The sequence below is a fragment of the Peromyscus californicus genome, unplaced genomic scaffold, assembly GCF_007827085.1.
Source record: "Peromyscus californicus insignis strain IS unplaced genomic scaffold, ASM782708v3 Scaffold_11__1_contigs__length_118956290, whole genome shotgun sequence".
Taxonomy (NCBI): Eukaryota; Metazoa; Chordata; class Mammalia; order Rodentia; family Cricetidae; genus Peromyscus; species Peromyscus californicus.
The window spans coordinates 26,577,003-26,593,448 of record NW_026294402.1 but is presented as its reverse complement, the minus strand read 5'-3'; the positions used below and the strand labels follow the sequence as shown (position 1 = coordinate 26,593,448).

At 42.8% G+C, this 16,446-nt stretch overlaps 1 protein-coding gene across 4 annotated transcripts in view; it reads left to right on the top strand.

Annotated features, from left to right (window-relative positions):
* The window catches only part of Aplp2 (amyloid beta precursor like protein 2), a 71,762-nt gene extending 55,795 nt beyond the window's left edge, over window positions 1–15,967 (top strand). For 2 of the 4 annotated variants that reach the window (XM_052755743.1, XM_052755721.1), the window contains 9 exons: window positions 815–973; window positions 2,160–2,288; window positions 6,112–6,211; window positions 6,847–6,999; window positions 8,457–8,492; window positions 11,171–11,256; window positions 12,241–12,315; window positions 12,679–12,834; window positions 14,525–15,967. In XM_052755743.1, coding sequence (XP_052611703.1) covers window positions 815–973; window positions 2,160–2,288; window positions 6,112–6,211; window positions 6,847–6,999; window positions 8,457–8,492; window positions 11,171–11,256; window positions 12,241–12,315; window positions 12,679–12,834; window positions 14,525–14,626 — 996 coding nt within the window. In that variant the 3' untranslated portion in view covers window positions 14,627–15,967. The remainder of the gene's footprint in view (window positions 1–814; window positions 974–2,159; window positions 2,289–6,111; window positions 6,212–6,846; window positions 7,000–8,456; window positions 8,493–11,170; window positions 11,257–12,240; window positions 12,316–12,678; window positions 12,835–14,524) is intronic. The other 2 variants (XM_052755748.1, XM_052755732.1) reach the window with 1 other exon arrangement.
* The last annotated feature ends 479 nt before the right edge of the window (window positions 15,968–16,446 follow it).

The window sequence follows — 16,446 nt, the reverse complement described above, 5'->3', positions numbered from 1 at the left end:
ACTTTGTAAAGATGGAACCTCAAAATCCTAGCAGCAGATTTATTGCTATTGTACTCCTTCAGTAGACAGGCGGGGTTAGCGATGGGAACAGCAATTCATAAGACTGATTTGGTTTTGGAGAATGGATCGTGTTATGCTTTAATTTGTGTGTGTGTGTGGGAGAGTACCTTTGAAAGCTGAACAAAGACCCTCTACCCAGACTAAGCACACATTTTAAACTCAGTATATATCAGGTGAACTCTCTCCTTATCACTGGTATATTTCTTGGAGGACCTTGGCTTTTTTTTAATCAGTCTCTCAAAATCTCAGAGCTTTGATTCTTACACAAGCAATTTCATCTTCTTTAGGGGTATTTGATTCAGCAACATTAAGCTGCCAGTAAACATGGCCAGGCAGCTCACAGATAACGTTCCCTTCACAGCTCTAGTAGGTATAACCCAGTGTGAGCCAGCACATTCATTGCTGAACTATTTCAAAACATGTCCTGTTAGTTAGTGCTTCAGGATTTAGAAGTTGGTGTCTTGTTAGAACATGGAAAAGATGATAGTGAACATTGAAAAACCAGATGTTGAAATTACAAACCTAGTAATTTTAGCAACAGAAACTCGAGTCTCTCTAACACAGAAATGTAATTTAGGTTTTTTTTTTTTTTTTTTTTTAAATAGAAATCAGAGCTAATGCCACTCTGAATCTGTTACTGTCTTATGGAGACACAGAGGTACTAGGCAAAGAAAAGTATTAGGTCCTGAGGGTGCTTTTTTAGACTTCCTACTGGTGCCATGAATTACATGTTGTTCCTTCTTTCTTGGCTTAGCACTTCCAAGCTATGGTTAAAGCTTTAGAGAAGGAAGCAGCCAGCGAGAAGCAGCAGCTTGTGGAAACTCACTTGGCCCGAGTGGAAGCCATGCTGAATGACCGCCGGCGGATAGCTCTGGAGAATTACCTGGCTGCCCTGCAGTCTGACCCACCTCGGGTGAGTTGGGGTCAGAGTGGACTCGAAGCCAAGTCATGTTCTTACTGTTGCCTATTTAAAGCGTGTACTTAATGGAACATACAGCTTGGTGAAAAATTAGATTTTTAAGACAAGTTTTGACAAAATTGAAGGTAAAGATTAGAAAAGAAAAGGAACCAAGTCTAGTATCTGGATAGATGAGCTTGGTAGCATTCCATCACGGTGTGCCTGCATGTGCCACCTGGGATATACAAGTGGACAAGCATAAGCTCAGGGAACTTACTGTTCTACAGTTCTGGATTCTCTGTGGTACCCTTACTTTCAAAGAAGGAAGGCATGCCTCTGAATGTAAGTGTTTGAAACAATTCATTCAAAATCATCTTCTAAAGGAAAGGGAAAGATGTAAGCTCAGGGAACTTACTGTTCTACAGTTCTGGATTCTCTGTGGTACCCTTACTTTCAAAGAAGGAAAGCATGCCTCTGAATGTAAGTGTTTGAAACAATTCATTCAAAATCATCTTCTGAAGGAAAGGGAAAGATGTGGGCAGTGGTGGTGCACACTTGTAATCTGAGCCCTTCAGATTCAGAGGCAGGGGAGTCCCAAGCCTGGGGCCAGCCGAGTAAACAAAGAAGGAAAAGGGGAAAATAATCAGAGTGGAACTCCTGAGTAAGTGGTCTCAAGCTTTTTTTATGTTTAAATCAAACCTCTCTGCCTTTGAGAGCCATAGAGAGTATTGGACAGGAGCCAGTGCTGTGACACAGAGGATAAGGGCACATGCTGCATAACCCTGACAACCAGAGTTCAGTCTCCAGAACCCACACAGAGGTGGAGGAAGAGAACAAACTCCACAGAATTACCCACTGACCTCACAGACTCCGATGTACACATGCTAGGAATTCTTTTCTTAATTAAGAAGTATTTGACAGGAGAATATTTGTGTCCTTCTTGATTTATGCCATTGAAATCCCTCTCTCTCTAGAGTGACACAAAAAACCACGTAGCTCACAATTTAGGTTTTAAATCACACCAGGAAAAAAAAAAAATTAGTTCACAGGAGGACCTTGAGCTGAAGAACCTGGAACATAGTTTGGTTTTTTTTTACCAAGAAAGATAGTTCTTTACTTGTTTCCAAGCTAGAGCTTTTATTCTAATCAATTTTGAGAATTTTGTTTTCCTCACCTACTTTGAATTCTCTGGTCTTGGCAGCCACATCGTATTCTACAAGCTCTGCGTCGTTACGTCCGTGCTGAGAATAAAGATCGCCTCCATACCATTCGGCATTACCAGCACGTGTTGGCTGTTGACCCAGAAAAGGCTGCCCAGATGAAATCCCAGGTAAACTAGACAGGTTTCCAGTAGGTGCTGAGACACACTGCTGTTGTGCTCCTTAGAAGACATTTAGTATGCCACTTGGGTTTTGCCAGGAAGAGATAAGCCAGTTTCCAAATCAAATTTTTATGTCAGTTCATTTCTGATTCAACTCATCACCTGAATTAGTATGTGAAACCCTTTTCTAGGCAAATACTTTGTATGGGTCTTAAACGTTGATATTGCTTACTGGTAGGAACATTTGCCCAGTGTGTCTGAGTCCTGGGATTGGATTTCTAAAGCCACAAAACAACACTTTACTTCCTCTTGTACCCATTGAAGTTTTATTCAGACAGACACATTTGTGAGTTTGTCCTTGCTAAGCCCAGTTTACCCCACTGTCGTTTGTACAGGTTTTTCTAGTTCTTATTTTGGTACTTGTCCATATGTTAGTAAATCTTCTCATGTATTCCTAGACTGTGAGCTGTGCATAGGACTGCCAAGTCAAATATAATAGTTCGTTGATTTTTCTGAGGATGCTGTAATAACATCATCATCCTTGTTTTATTTTCCTGTTTTAAATAGAAAGCCGTGCAGATTATGAGTACTCATATGCATGAGATGTGCTTAGAGTGAGTGCCCTTCCAGAGACTGTTCTTCCCAGCTTCTTAGAGTACAATCATAAAATAATTTACCCAAAAGTCATAGGATCCCAGAGCTTAGTTTCACTCCCTGTGTTAGGCAGAAGTTTGTGTTACCATCTGCATGTTAAAATTTCACAGGCTGGATGGTTGATGGCACATGCCTTTTAATCCCAGCACCTGAGAGGCAGAGGCAGGTGAATCTCTGTGAGTTCAAGGCCAGCCTGGTCTACAGATCCAGTTCCAGGACAGGCTCCAAAAACAGCTACACAGAGAAACGAGTCTCGAAAAACCAAAAAAAAAAAAAAAAATTTTTTTTACAGAGTCTAATGAAGTCGGATCCCTTGACTACTGCTCAAGGACTCATACAAATTAAGTTTGTTAACTAGGAAATGAAGAATTACTTTCCTCCAAGATACAAAGTTCACATTAGAAGTTGGATGTTTGACCGGGGGTTGGTGGTGCATGCCTTTGATCCCAGCACTTGGGAAGCAGAACCAGGTGGATCTCTGTGAGTTCGAGGCCAGCCTGGTCTACAGATTGAGACCCAGGACAGACATCAAAACTACACAGAGAAACCCTGTCTCGAAAAACAAAAAGAAGTTGGATGTTGGAAAGAACTAAAGAACTTTGGTGCCTGAAGAGTGGGACTATGGGCAGCGATATTTCCGAGGCCGTAGGAAGCACCTAGTAGAGGTCTGGTGTTAAGGTTTCATTTCACACTACATGGAGTGGAAGAGGGAAAACACCAGGAGTTCTGGACTGTCTTTGGAAGACAGGTGGAAAAATGAATCTTGTCAGGATTGGATTGGTTTGACCCAAATCTTTTAGTATATTTTTGTTGTATCTTACAGGGGGGTCATGGGGATGAAATTAAATTAAATTTGTATGGGATATATTTGGGTATATGTTAAATATATTTTTGAGGGAATATTTATTATATGTAATATAATATAATGGAGAGCGACTTTTTGTTTTGGTACTGAAGGTAGAATCTGGGGCCTTTCACATTCTAGGCATATAGTCTACACAGCTGAGCTACACATCTGTGAGCCTGATTTGATAATTAGCAAATTCCTGAGACAAAGATCCACAGCAAGTAAACTGAAAAACAGCATCATCCCATATTAGCAATTCTGTGGAAAAACCTAACTCTTCTGGGAACTGTAAGTCTGTTCTCAGCTTGTGAGATGTCAGGGAAATGGGACCACTGAATTACATCTGTCATTACCTGTTCCCTGTGCTGCCTGAGCACTCAGTGTAAACACTCAGCGTGTTACATGATAAGTATCCCTTATCCAAATATTTAGGACCAGAAATATTTCTGATTAGATATTTTAAAAAAGGTTTACTGTGTACATAATAAGATATTCCTGGGAGCTGGAGAGAGGCTCAGTGGTTAAGATTACTAGCCGCTCTTCTAGAACACCGGGGTTTGATTCCCAGCACCCATATATCCACTCACAATCATCTTTAACTAGTTCCAGGGGACATGCCCTCTACTGGCCCGTGGAGGTACCAGGAACAAATGTGATATGCAGACTTAGATATAGGCAGAACACCCATACACATAAAATAAAATAAATCAATCTCGTAAAATATTTTTTCTTTGGTCTGACCCAAATTTAAGCCTGAATTGGTTTATGTTTCATATATTTTTAGTGCTCCTGTGTTTTGAACCTATCACTCAGGCTCTTTAGCGCAAAGGTTTCTATAATGACTGATTCCCACTATTCCACCCTGTGGTTCTTGTCCTCTCAAATGGCTCCCTAATTATCTGAGGAAGTATAATGGTATCTACATGTGCTTGGACTCCGGGCAGCACATTGCAATTCCATTTGCATTTTTTGCAAAGGCCCTCACACTTGTGCTTCAATTTATTTGATTGGCAGAATGGCAAATACAAAATTAAATTGCTTCCATCTTGCTTTTAAAGGTCAGAAGCACATCAGTCTACAGTAAAAGCATCTTTAATTTTTTCCGTTTTGATCCTTCATGTTAATGGCTTCAGGGCTGTCCAGTCCACTAGTTTTGAGCGCCCCCTTTAGAAGCAGCTCAGGAAGTGCAAGCTTAGGCTGGAGGGGTAATGTGGTCGGGAGTTTGTTGAGCTGCTGCAGCAGAACTCCACTGTGTCTTTGAGTCACATCACCTGCCTTTCCTACCTTGGATGCTTTTGTTGTTATCATTGGATTAACAGCCTTTGCATTCAGAAAAGTAATGCGCTAGCATAGATAAATCTTTCTTCAGCACATGAAAATGGGTTATTCATGCCTTATGAATTTTATTTTAAAGAACCATAATTTAAATAGGAATAAATTAGTCCTGGTCTGTTTTGTTTTGTTTTGTTTGAGACAGGATTTCTCTGTGTAGTTTTGGTGCCTGTCCTGGGTCTCGCTCTGTAGACCAGGCTGGTCTCAAACTCAGAGATCCGCCTGGCTCTGCACCACCGCTGCCTGGCTTGCTTACTTGCTTGCTTGTTTGTTTGGAGTCCTGGTCTTCACCTTAATAATTTTAGGTAATTGTTTCACCAAGCCATATCCATGAGCAGCCTTCCTGCCAGTATTCCAGTTGTGTGTGTACCTGCTCAGCTTTTCCTAGTAGGAAAAAAGTGACGGGCACTTCCCCTCTTTCTCAGACTCAGCGAAGTTTTCATTAAAGTCTAGCACCCTACAAAACAGGGCCTTTACTCAGTGTAGTTAGTGACAGTTGTAATTGTCTTGTATAAAAACCAAATCAACTGACTAGTGAGCTTTTTTAAAAAATTTTATATGGATGAGTGTTTTGCCTGTATGCATTCCTGGTTGTCTGTGGAGACTGGAAGAGGATCTCTGATCCCTGGAACGAGAATTAACAGGCTGTGTGAACTCTCATGTGGGTGCTACACATTGAATACAAGTCCTCTGGAAAAGCAGCAAATGCTCATGTCCACTGAGCCGTCTCTCCAGCTCTTCATGACCGTATTTTAAAAATGACTTTTTTTCTAATTTGTCCTCTCTGGGGATAAATGACTATCACTCACACTGTGTGCTCTCTTATGCTTTAGAGGTTTGCTAGTCTGGCAAGGAAAGTAATAGACTTCTTCCAGCTGTTCTGCTTTGTCCAGTAGCAAATAGAACCTTTGGGTCTCTGGAACTATATGTGGGTGTTTTTCCTCCTGACCTCATCGTTTTCAGTGACAAGACCTTTCCCCATACTGTGCTTGCTTCTAGGTGATGACACACCTCCATGTAATTGAAGAAAGAAGGAACCAAAGCCTTTCTCTATTGTACAAAGTTCCTTATGTGGCTCAAGAAATCCAGGAGGAAATCGGTGGGTACTAATTATATCAAGGCCAGACTGGACTCTTTTGGTGAGGCTCAGGAGTGATGGCAGGGAAGGATGAAGTAAATCAGAAGTAAGAAAGGCTGGCTGGTGAGGTAGGCATTAGCACACCGTGGTTTCAGAAAGTCTGAAATTGACTAGAGGTTTACATGACAAGGCTGCAGAGTCTCCGAAGACAGATGTACTGGCCTGCAGCCACAGAGCCTTGAATTTCATTGACCTTCACTCTTATTAGCGGAAGAAACTCTAGAGTGTGAAATTGCAGAGGCCTGGGATGTTTCCTGTTACCAGTTTACTCTGTATATCATCCTGTCTTCTGCTGTGTGTTTCAGGGTAAAATGGTTTACCAGTAGATAATATCTGCTTGAATTCTTGTTGTGGGAGTAGAGATACAGATAGTGAAATAATCCAAAAAGTGTGAAGTTGCAGTTATGTATGATGACTTCTCTAGAGATGGACCACATAAAGTCAGGCAGTTGGCAGGAGGTGGGGCGCAGACTGTGGGGCTCTTGCCAGGTCTTGAGCTCTGGGGTGACAAGAATTGGCCTTTTTGAGAGTGCTGGTCCTGTACCTATACTTGCTTCTAAATGCCGCTTCTCTGCTCCCTGCTGTATTTTTGTTAGATGAGCTCCTTCAGGAACAGCGAACAGATATGGACCAGTTCACCTCCTCCATCTCAGAGAGCCCTGTGGATGTCCGGGTGAGCTCTGAGGAGAGTGAGGAGATCCCGCCGTTCCACCCTTTCCATCCCTTCCCATCTCTGTCTGAGAATGAAGGTATGTATGGTCCTCAGAGCCATCCCTAGGAGCAGAGGCGAGGAGAAGGAAATTAGAAAATGGAATACATTTTTTAAAAATCTGCTTGACTTGGGGAGGGTGTGTCATTGTGAGAGGCGGGGAAAAGGAAGGCGTGGATTTTCCAAGCACCTGCTGTATGTGGGCACTGTGCTAGGTTCTGTGGGGAAGTAGTACACTTGATATCAGGGAAATCAGAAAGATCTCTCACATTTGTTGATTTCTCACACTTTATAGCAAGCCTTCTCTTGTGTGATGTCCCCTTTACATGGGGGTCCCTTTGGGTTAGTATATTCCATCATTCTCTTCCCTACCAGTCTTGGGAGGCAGGTTAGGGGGAGAGGCTGAAGAGGTGCCCTGACTGGTTCAGGGTCCCATCTCTGATGTGAGGTGGAGGAGAAGCTGTATCCTTTGATTCACAAGCCTGTTTTTCCTTTATTCTCTTGCTGGTTCTCAGGATCTAAAAGTGTCCCTGAAAATCAAGAGTCTGTACCAAAAATAAACAAGCTGCTGAGACTTGTGCCCTAAGACTAGTTGGTATAATCAGATTCTATTTCCTGCTACTGCTGATGGTGAGGGTGGTAAGGATAAAAATGGCCCATGGCTTTGGAATCTTAATTTTGTGCCAGCTTTAGTTAAGCATTGAACTTGGATGCCTTTCACTCAGACCTCAGAGCACTCTTTGAAGGTAGATACTCTGGGTGTCCCTTTTGGAGACTCTGAGGTTTGAGCAGAGTAAATACTTGTCCAGGGTGTCACGTAGCTTAGATTCAAAGTGGAATTGAATTCACACTGATAGTTCAGTTCCTACAGCTTCTGGGATACAGTCACATAGCCGATTAGATAGAGTGGAAAGATGTGCATCCAACCCGCCTTTAGAGTTGAACAGAAATGCCTTCATGACTCGTTAGCTCAGAGGTTCAGCTGCCCTGCTCCTGACCTTCCAGTACTAAGAACTCAAGAGACTAGTGGGGCAAGTGGTGTCCCTCCATTCCTGACTCTCACTCTAGATCCCAACCTCCATGAGGCTGTGGGGCGGCCACACATTGAGCACCTTCTCTGTGCTTGTTTGGGTTGGGGCAGTATGGGTGAAGCTCAGCCTAATAGTACCTTGTCTCTCTGTCAGCGAACCACAATCAATACTAACTTCATTTTTTGCTATTTTCTAAAAATAATAATAGTTTGTGGGGTCAGCTAAATAATATGAGACTCTTTCAGAATTTCTCTTAAAAGGCCTAATCCTGACTTCCCACTTTTCTCTCTCATCAGGGACACATCTAGTGATTTCCTGTTTAGATTACTGTTGTTTGTTTATGGGATATTTTTTTAAGGAAAAATGCCTTTTGTTCACTTTATAGAGAGGAACTTAGAAGGAAACCATTTTCTTTCTTAATCTCCTTTTGTGCTATTTTGTTTTTTATTGTTTTCCTTTCCGCTAGACACTCAGCCGGAGTTGTACCACCCAATGAAAAAAGGTTGGTTTGTCAAAGATGTTCCCTAAGACCTCCATTCCTTTTCACTTCCCCAGTGTGTTGGAAGTTTCATTTTATGTTTCATACCATCATCTGACTTTCCCCGCCTCATTTCTTCAGCCATGGCTGAGTGGAGCTAGAGTAGCCCTGCCTCCATGTTACTAACAAGCTCCCTGGCTTTCCTAGTGTGCAGAGTCTAGTCACTGTGTGACCACCCAAGCTTGGCTTTGGGGATGTCCAAGAAACAGATGCTTCCCTAAGTCTTTGTCTGGGTCAGTGTCAAAAAAGTATGTCAGTTTAACAAATGGTTGTGTATAACTAGTCTATGTAAGAATATGTTTAACTTTTACAGTCAGGTAGACTGTGAATTTCCCTCTCTCTTTTTTTCTCTTATTATTACCAGTTGCCTTTCCCCCTTTTAGCTGTCTTTACCTTCCATCCATGCCCCTTGTCTCATGTTCCTGAGTTGTAGTATTCCTTAAACACAAGATGCTGCTGTGGAAAGAGGTAGAGACAGAGGCACTCTAGGTGCAGTGAGTCCCCAGTCTTCAAAGACAGTGTGTGCTGTGGGAAGCACTCTGTCAACTGCATTGTCATCTTGTTGACCCGCCAAACCGCCCTCTTTGGTAGGAGTTTTTGCTCAGTTTTAATAGATTAAGCAGGTGAAAACGTCACTGAGGTATTGCTTCCTAAATCGGCAGATTTAAGAAGTAGAGGACCCAGGTCTGGACCCAAGGCTGTCTTCACAGCCCGTGTGGTTTCTACTGCCTGAGTTGCTAGTGACAGCTGCAGAATCCCCCAGATGGTTAGCTAGTCCCTCTCTTGAGTCATTGACAGTAGTAGTGCCTCTTCTTCGTGTAGTTTAGGAGCTCACTCTCTTAGCTTTGGCAGTCTGGTCATGGGTGAACCAAGTGAGATTCCCTGGCTCAGAATCTGGTGTTCTGATTTATGCCATATTTTATTCTTAGAATCAAAAAGAATGATCTAACTCTTCTGAAATTCTTTGCATGTTAGTATTATTCAACTGTGTCTCCTCCTCTTGCAAGTCACTATGCTAATATTCCTCTCAACTGTATGTCTTAGGTGTTAAGCTTGACTGGCTTTTGCTTTCCTACTTAAAAGAATATTTTGGGACAATATAACTACTAACTTTGGTCTCTTGAAGTCACTTGTGTGCATTATGAAACCAAAGTAAGCTTAGGCGGTGTTGAAGAGCCCTAAGTTACAGCACTGACAAGCTTTAGGACAGCCGGACCAAGGCAAGCCCTTAGATGAGTTGGTTTAGTATCCCTTTGTGTTCTGAGAATCTTGCCCTTATGGCTTTTAAAACTATGAGGTGGGAAGAGCTCAGTATTAGAATTTAGTAGTCTTGATTATGAGCATCCGTGCTAAGTAAGTCAATACCTTCTAGATTCCTCTGTCTTGAATGGTAGACAGGCAGTGTTGTTTCATTTGAGACACCAAAGCCAGCCCTGATTTAAATGGTATCAAATTGTGCTTTTCTTTTGAAGTAGACGCTTTAGAGAAAAATTGCATCATTTTGGCTATAGTGTAATGAGTTAATAAATTAACTAGGCTACAAGCTCAGGCAGCCGCATGGCTATCTATTGTTATTAATCTCCTGTTGGTGTGTGTTAAGAAAACAAGTCTAGTTGTGAAATGAAGAAGTTCACTATGGCTGGGCCTCGTATTATTGCCTGCCTTTGGCAGCTCCGGGACCGCAGTGCTCAATAAACTCACATTGGAATCTACTCACCTCCAGGCAGTTACCTTAGCACGTCAAGTTGGTTACCAAGTCTCTTTATAAAAGATTCAAATCATAGATCTATACAAACTGAATATAGTTATTAATAATAAATTTGTGATAGCTTGGAAGCATATGGTTGAAACTAAAAATGAAAAGGATTTTTCTCTCTCTGCGTCTGTGCAGAATCCAGACATGCTGCCATTCTATGTGCCACACAGTGATGTTGGCTCAAGCCATTTCTGACCTTGAAAAAAGGACAGTTGCTATCCTTGCTCTTTCCACCTCGATTACGGTTCTCTGTTGATGAACTGCTTTCTCGTGCTCACTCAGGCTTACCATTTAGGATGTAACTATGTAGGAAGTCTGGGGGAGAAAATCCACTGAGAGACATAGAAGGAGATAGATAATTACAAACTGACTTTAAGTGCTACAACCTGGAAATGTCTCCCCAGAGAACCTGAAACTTGAAGGGCAAATAGGAGGACTTGAGGGTGGAAGGTGGCAAGGGTTGATATTTAAAGCAGAAGCAATTTCTTATGGAGAAAACTGTTAGACTCAAAGCACACATACAGGTAGCATTCCTTCATCCATGCAGTAGAATCTGGATACCAAAGAATTGTGCTGTTGGATAGCTAGTGCTCATTACAGTATGTAAATGTAAGGGTTGGAATATGTTTTCCATCCTGGATACTCTCAGCTTCTCCAAAGACTTACATTCCATCCCTCTAGGTGGGAGAGCAGTAAGCACCCTGTCTTCCTTCATCAGTCCTTTGCAATGCTTGTACCATTCATCCTTGCAAAGCACAGTGCATTCTCAGACATGCCAATTCGGTGACATACGGAGTCGTGGGCCTCAGGCAGGGATTTGCTGCTTCTGAGAGACTGGCCTGAGGTGGGCTGCCTACACACTGAGCTGTGAACGTTTTCTACACAGGATCTGGAATGGCAGAGCAAGACGGGGGACTGATTGGTGCAGAAGAAAAAGTGATTAACAGTAAGAATAAGATGGATGAAAATATGGTGAGTCGCTTGTCCTTTGCACAGCACATTTCCTCTTGTACGCTGGAGCAGGTGCATGATGGTTGGGACTTCCAGGCTGATGTGTGTGCCAGTTCTCCACAGAGTAGAAGGGAGGGGACCAGTGAAGCTGCTTTTTTCTTGAGTGCTTCACCTCTTACTATACGGTAGAAAAACTCATCTGCAGCCAAAGATATAAATAGCGTATCAGAGGCTAGTTTCAAGTAAGTAAAAATGAAGTGGAAAACTGAATAAAATGGAGCTTTTTGTTGTCTTTCTTACACTGATGTTCTTATTCCTCCTTGCATTCCCTGGTGTTTTTTGTATACTTCCTTTTTATTGCTCTCAGCTGAATTTTTTTTTTTAAATTTTATTTGGGGGGTGGTCACATGCATGCCATGTGCATGCAGAGGCCAAAGGACAATTAGGAGTCATTTCTCCTTCCCTGTAGATCCCAGGGACCAAACTGAAACTGTCAAGTTTGGTGGCAAGCACTTTGACCTGCTCAGCTGTCTTGCTGGCCTGATTCAGTATTTAAATGTAGTTTGTTAGTTGTCTGTCCTGAGCTTTGTCTCTACCACAGTTACTTCGAGGAAAGTTCAGGTAAAGAGCTGCCTGGAGCTGGGCCTGGTGGTACACACCTTTAATCCCAGCGCTTGGGAGGCAGAGGCAGAGGCAGGCAGAGCTCTGGAGTTTGAGGCCAGCCTGGTCTACAGAGTGAGTTCAAGGACAGCCAGGGATACACAGAGAAACATTGTCTCATCCCCCCCCCCCCCAAAAAAAAAAAGAGCCTGACTGGACTAGCCACCTTACAGCACCTTTGCCCATATTTACTGTACCCTCCTTTTGGAGATTTGGAGAGTAGATTTGGATCAGTGTGACCAAAGAAACAGCTTCCCAACACCATATGGAATAGAAAAGAAGTGACATTTATGTTCATTTCTCTCCTGTTTTCTGAGTAGATGCTAATAATTGTGACTGTTTCAGGTCATTGACGAAACTCTGGATGTTAAGGAAATGATTTTCAATGCTGAGAGAGTTGGAGGCCTAGAGGAAGAGCCGGTATGTGTTTACTCCAGAACAGAAGGGCAGTGTTCATTCTTTTTCCTTTCAGTCATCTTAGCTCAAGTGGAGATGAAAGATCCCTGGTAGTAAGTTAATAAGGGACTCTTGGCCTGATTTCCTGAATTTTTACATAAGAATGCAAAAAAAATAAAGAAAAAAGAAAAGAAAAGAAAATTTCCGTGGAAATTAGAAAAGTGGGCATTCTCTCTGATCTGCTGATGATGTGGACAAAGCAGGATCTTTGTGTGGCCCTGAGTTTTTGAAACAGGCTGAGAGGCACCTGGTCCTCCTTTGGGTTTCCTGACTCACGCTGCCAGGTGGTTACCAGGACTTTGTTTCTTACATGCTTTGTTGTTTTAGGAATCTGTGGGACCTTTGAGAGAGGACTTCAGTTTGAGCAGCAGTGCCCTTATTGGCTTGCTGGTTATTGCCGTGGCCATTGCTACAGTCATTGTTATCAGCCTGGTGATGCTGAGGAAGAGGCAGTATGGCACCATCAGCCATGGGATTGTGGAGGTAAGGACTGGGCTGCCTTCTGCCTTGGCCTAAGCTGATGAGGGTCTGCACTATTGGGTGGGTGGGGGGTGAGTGTTTTGTGTTGGACATGTGGCTGTCAACGATTGTGTCACTCATTGGATAATTAGGTTACATTTTGGAGATCAGCCATTGTTGTGTTGTATTGCCCTTGTTTCAAGGGAGTGTCACCAACTTTCAGCATCCATTTGGGTTTTAATCAGTTAAATGATTCAATATCAGAAGTTCATAACATTTTATGCTTCAGAAAGCAAAAATAATATTACTATTTCCCTGGTGTGTTTTTTAGAAAATGAGAAAGGGGTGTGTGTGTGTACACACTTGTTTATGTTGCTGGGGATCGAGCCAGAAGCCTTGGGTATGCTAGGCATGTGCTCTGTTATACTCACAGACCTTTTATAATGGCTGGGCATGGGAACAGAAAGCAAATGCAAGCTGTTTCTCTTCTGTCTCTGCTGATAATGGGAGTAGTTTGCTGGTCATTTTTCAGTGGATGGTGGAAAATGTTTCTTGCTCCTAGATTATATAAATACACTAAGGAATATGATGCACTGTCAAAGAAAACTGTAGACATGTGTAGGCAGAAGTTTCTCTCCTGTCTGCCTGTTCCCAAATACCCAGCAGCTGCTTCCCAAATAATTGACTTGGAGGCTTAATATTACTTATAAATGCTCGGCTGGTAGCTCAGGCTTATTGCTAACTCTTACACTTAAATTAACCCATAATTCTTATCTATGTTTATCTACATGGCTTGGTACTTTTTCTCAGTTCAGCATTCTCATCTTGCTTCTTCTGTGTCTGGCTGGCAACTCCTTGACTCTACCCTCCTTCCCATCATTCTCAGTTTGGATTTCCCACCTAACTTCCTGCCCAGCTACCAGCCAATCATTGTTTTATTAAACAAATTCGAGTGACAAATCTTTACTGTGTGCACGGGAATTATTCCACAGCAGACATGCAAGTGTTAGTACTGGAGCCTGGCTTTAGCTGTAGAGTTCCAAAGCTGGAAATGACTACAGACCATCTGGCCCCTTTCTTTATTTCATAACTGAGCATGACATGACTTGCCTCCAATACCTCAAAAACTAAGTGTTGGCCGGTTGTCACTGTGGCTTCCAAGAAACTGGTCCTTTAAAATAGTTCAGTAACTACCACAATGCACCTCAGTTCCTCTTAAGTTTCTCAGCAACCTGAAAAGGGGAATACTTCGTTTTTACATAAAAACAAGTAGTAAAAGCAGCCCAGCAAATGAGCCTGAAGAACTGATTTGCCTACTGGGGACAGCCTCTGGAATGGCCTGTCATTGTAAATTGCTCGTTGGGTTAGGTCACATGATGTGCATATAGAAATCAGAGGACTGTTAGAAGGGGTCTTTCTCTTTCCCTGTGGATCCCAAGGACCAAACTGAAATTGTCAAGTTTGTCAGTGAGCTGTTTTTCTCACTTGGAGCAAGTTTTCAGAGCTCTGCTTTCAGAGAAAAGCATTACCTCTCCGACCTTTTTCTTTCCCCCCTTCTCTGTGTCCTTGATAGCAGCTCTTGTTTGGTCTGTCCAGTAAAAAAGGATGCTGGGCTGCTTTGAGTCCCATGGGATTGGACAGTGAATAACCCGATGTCCTGGCTCTCTGCAGGCCTCTAGTCTGCCACAGTGACCTGCATTCTTTGTTCCTACAGGTTGACCCAATGCTTACCCCAGAAGAGCGTCACCTGAACAAGATGCAGAACCATGGTTATGAGAACCCAACCTACAAGTACCTGGAGCAGATGCAGATTTAAGGACAGGTTATGTGTGACACCCTGGCTGGAGACTGGTGCTGGTGGGCCAGAAGAGGTTCAGCATTTGTGCCTGACTGCTGACCACCAGTGGTGCCGGAAGGCCTCCTCATACATCCTGCTCTCCTGGATCGTTAAGACTATAAAGTACTACTGTAGGGTTGCAAGTTCCATTCTTTTAAATGGGTTAAAAAATGTTAATATAACAATATATGATATATAAACCTTAAGTGAAATGAAAAAAAAATGATCTATTGCAGATAGCTGATGGATGTAGCTTTCTTTTTTTAAATTAGAAATGCCACTTCTATTGTATTGTCTCACACATGCTCTATATAAATGGAAAATGTTGATTTTTTGATGATAGACTATATACACAGGCTGTCCCCGTTACGTAAGTCAGTTCTTCAGCCTCATTTGCTGTGCTGGTTTTATTATTTGTTTTTATGTAAAAAGGCAGTATTCCCCTTTTCAGGTTGCTGAGCTACTTAAGTGGAACTGAAGGACATTGTGGTACAGTTACTGAACTATTTTAAAAGTATAGTTTCTTTGGAAGCCTGATATTTCCAGTGCTGGGTGTCTGGGTGCTTCTGTATTAGCTGTCACCAAGCGGGACTAGGCACCTTGAGCTAGGCCAGTGCATCCAGAGATCCACTGTGCTTCCCTTCAAATCCAGTTCTTCCACAGCAGCCAGCCTGTAGTTAGTGTGCTGTCATTCCACTGGTGTTTACTGTAGCTCGTCACCATCCACTTTCCTCTACCAAGTGTGTCCAGATGTGCAGCCCCCTCCTCTCTGGACATCTCCCTCCAGTGCACTGACCCTCTACCCTCCTTGTACCTCACTTCCACTCCCAACACTCTCCCCAGCCCTTGCTGTTCACTCAGAGAATACCATAATTTGTGGCTGAGGACCCAGGAGAGTTCACAGGAGGCTTCTTTATATGAAAGGAGAATGTTCTGGGTTGTACATGAAACTGGATCTGTAGACACTGTGGAAATCTTTGAAAATTTTTGTTTCCTTCACATTAGTCTGTAATGCTTTTATAGCTGAAGTTGATGCTCATAACCTTTGGAGTTTTGTTGTTTGTTTTGTTTTGTTTTAATCTGAAGGTTCTGGTAACCTGTTGTAAGTTTTTGGTTTTGTTTTGGGGTTCTGTTTCGTTGTTGTTGTGTTTTGTATTTTTCTGTGATTTCTTCCTCCTCTTCCTTCCTCCCCCTTGGCCCTAGCCATGCCTCCTCCCACTATGCACAGATTGAAACGTCACCTACAGACTCCTTAGTATGATCTGTGGAGAATGTACAGAACTTAACCACATCAATAAACACTTTAACTCCCCCCCCCCAGCACTTGTGTTACTGACTGGCATTGATCTGCGATGATGGGGCTTTCTGGTCCTGCTTTGGGGATGAAGGGCATCTTCCTTCTGTGAAGAATTACAGCCTGAATTACAGAGGCCATAGTAAGTCAAACCAAGAGCTCCATTTTTGTTCAAAGAAGAAGAAAGTGGCTGGAGAGATGGCTCAGCAGTTAAGAAGAGCACTGGCTGCTCTTCCAGAGGACCCAGTTGGGTTCTCAGCACCCGTATGGCAGTTCACAACCATCTGTAACTAATTCCAGGAGATCCGACACCCTCTTCTGGCCTCCATGAGCGTCAGGCACATACATGGTACGTTACATACATGCAGGCAAAACACTCATACACATAAAATGACTATTTTTTTCCCCAATCAAGGAAGCTGGATGTTGTAGCTCTAGTCTCAGCACTTGGGACTGTTGAGCTGAAGGCCAGCCTTGGCCATGTAGCAATCTGGAGAGCAGAGGA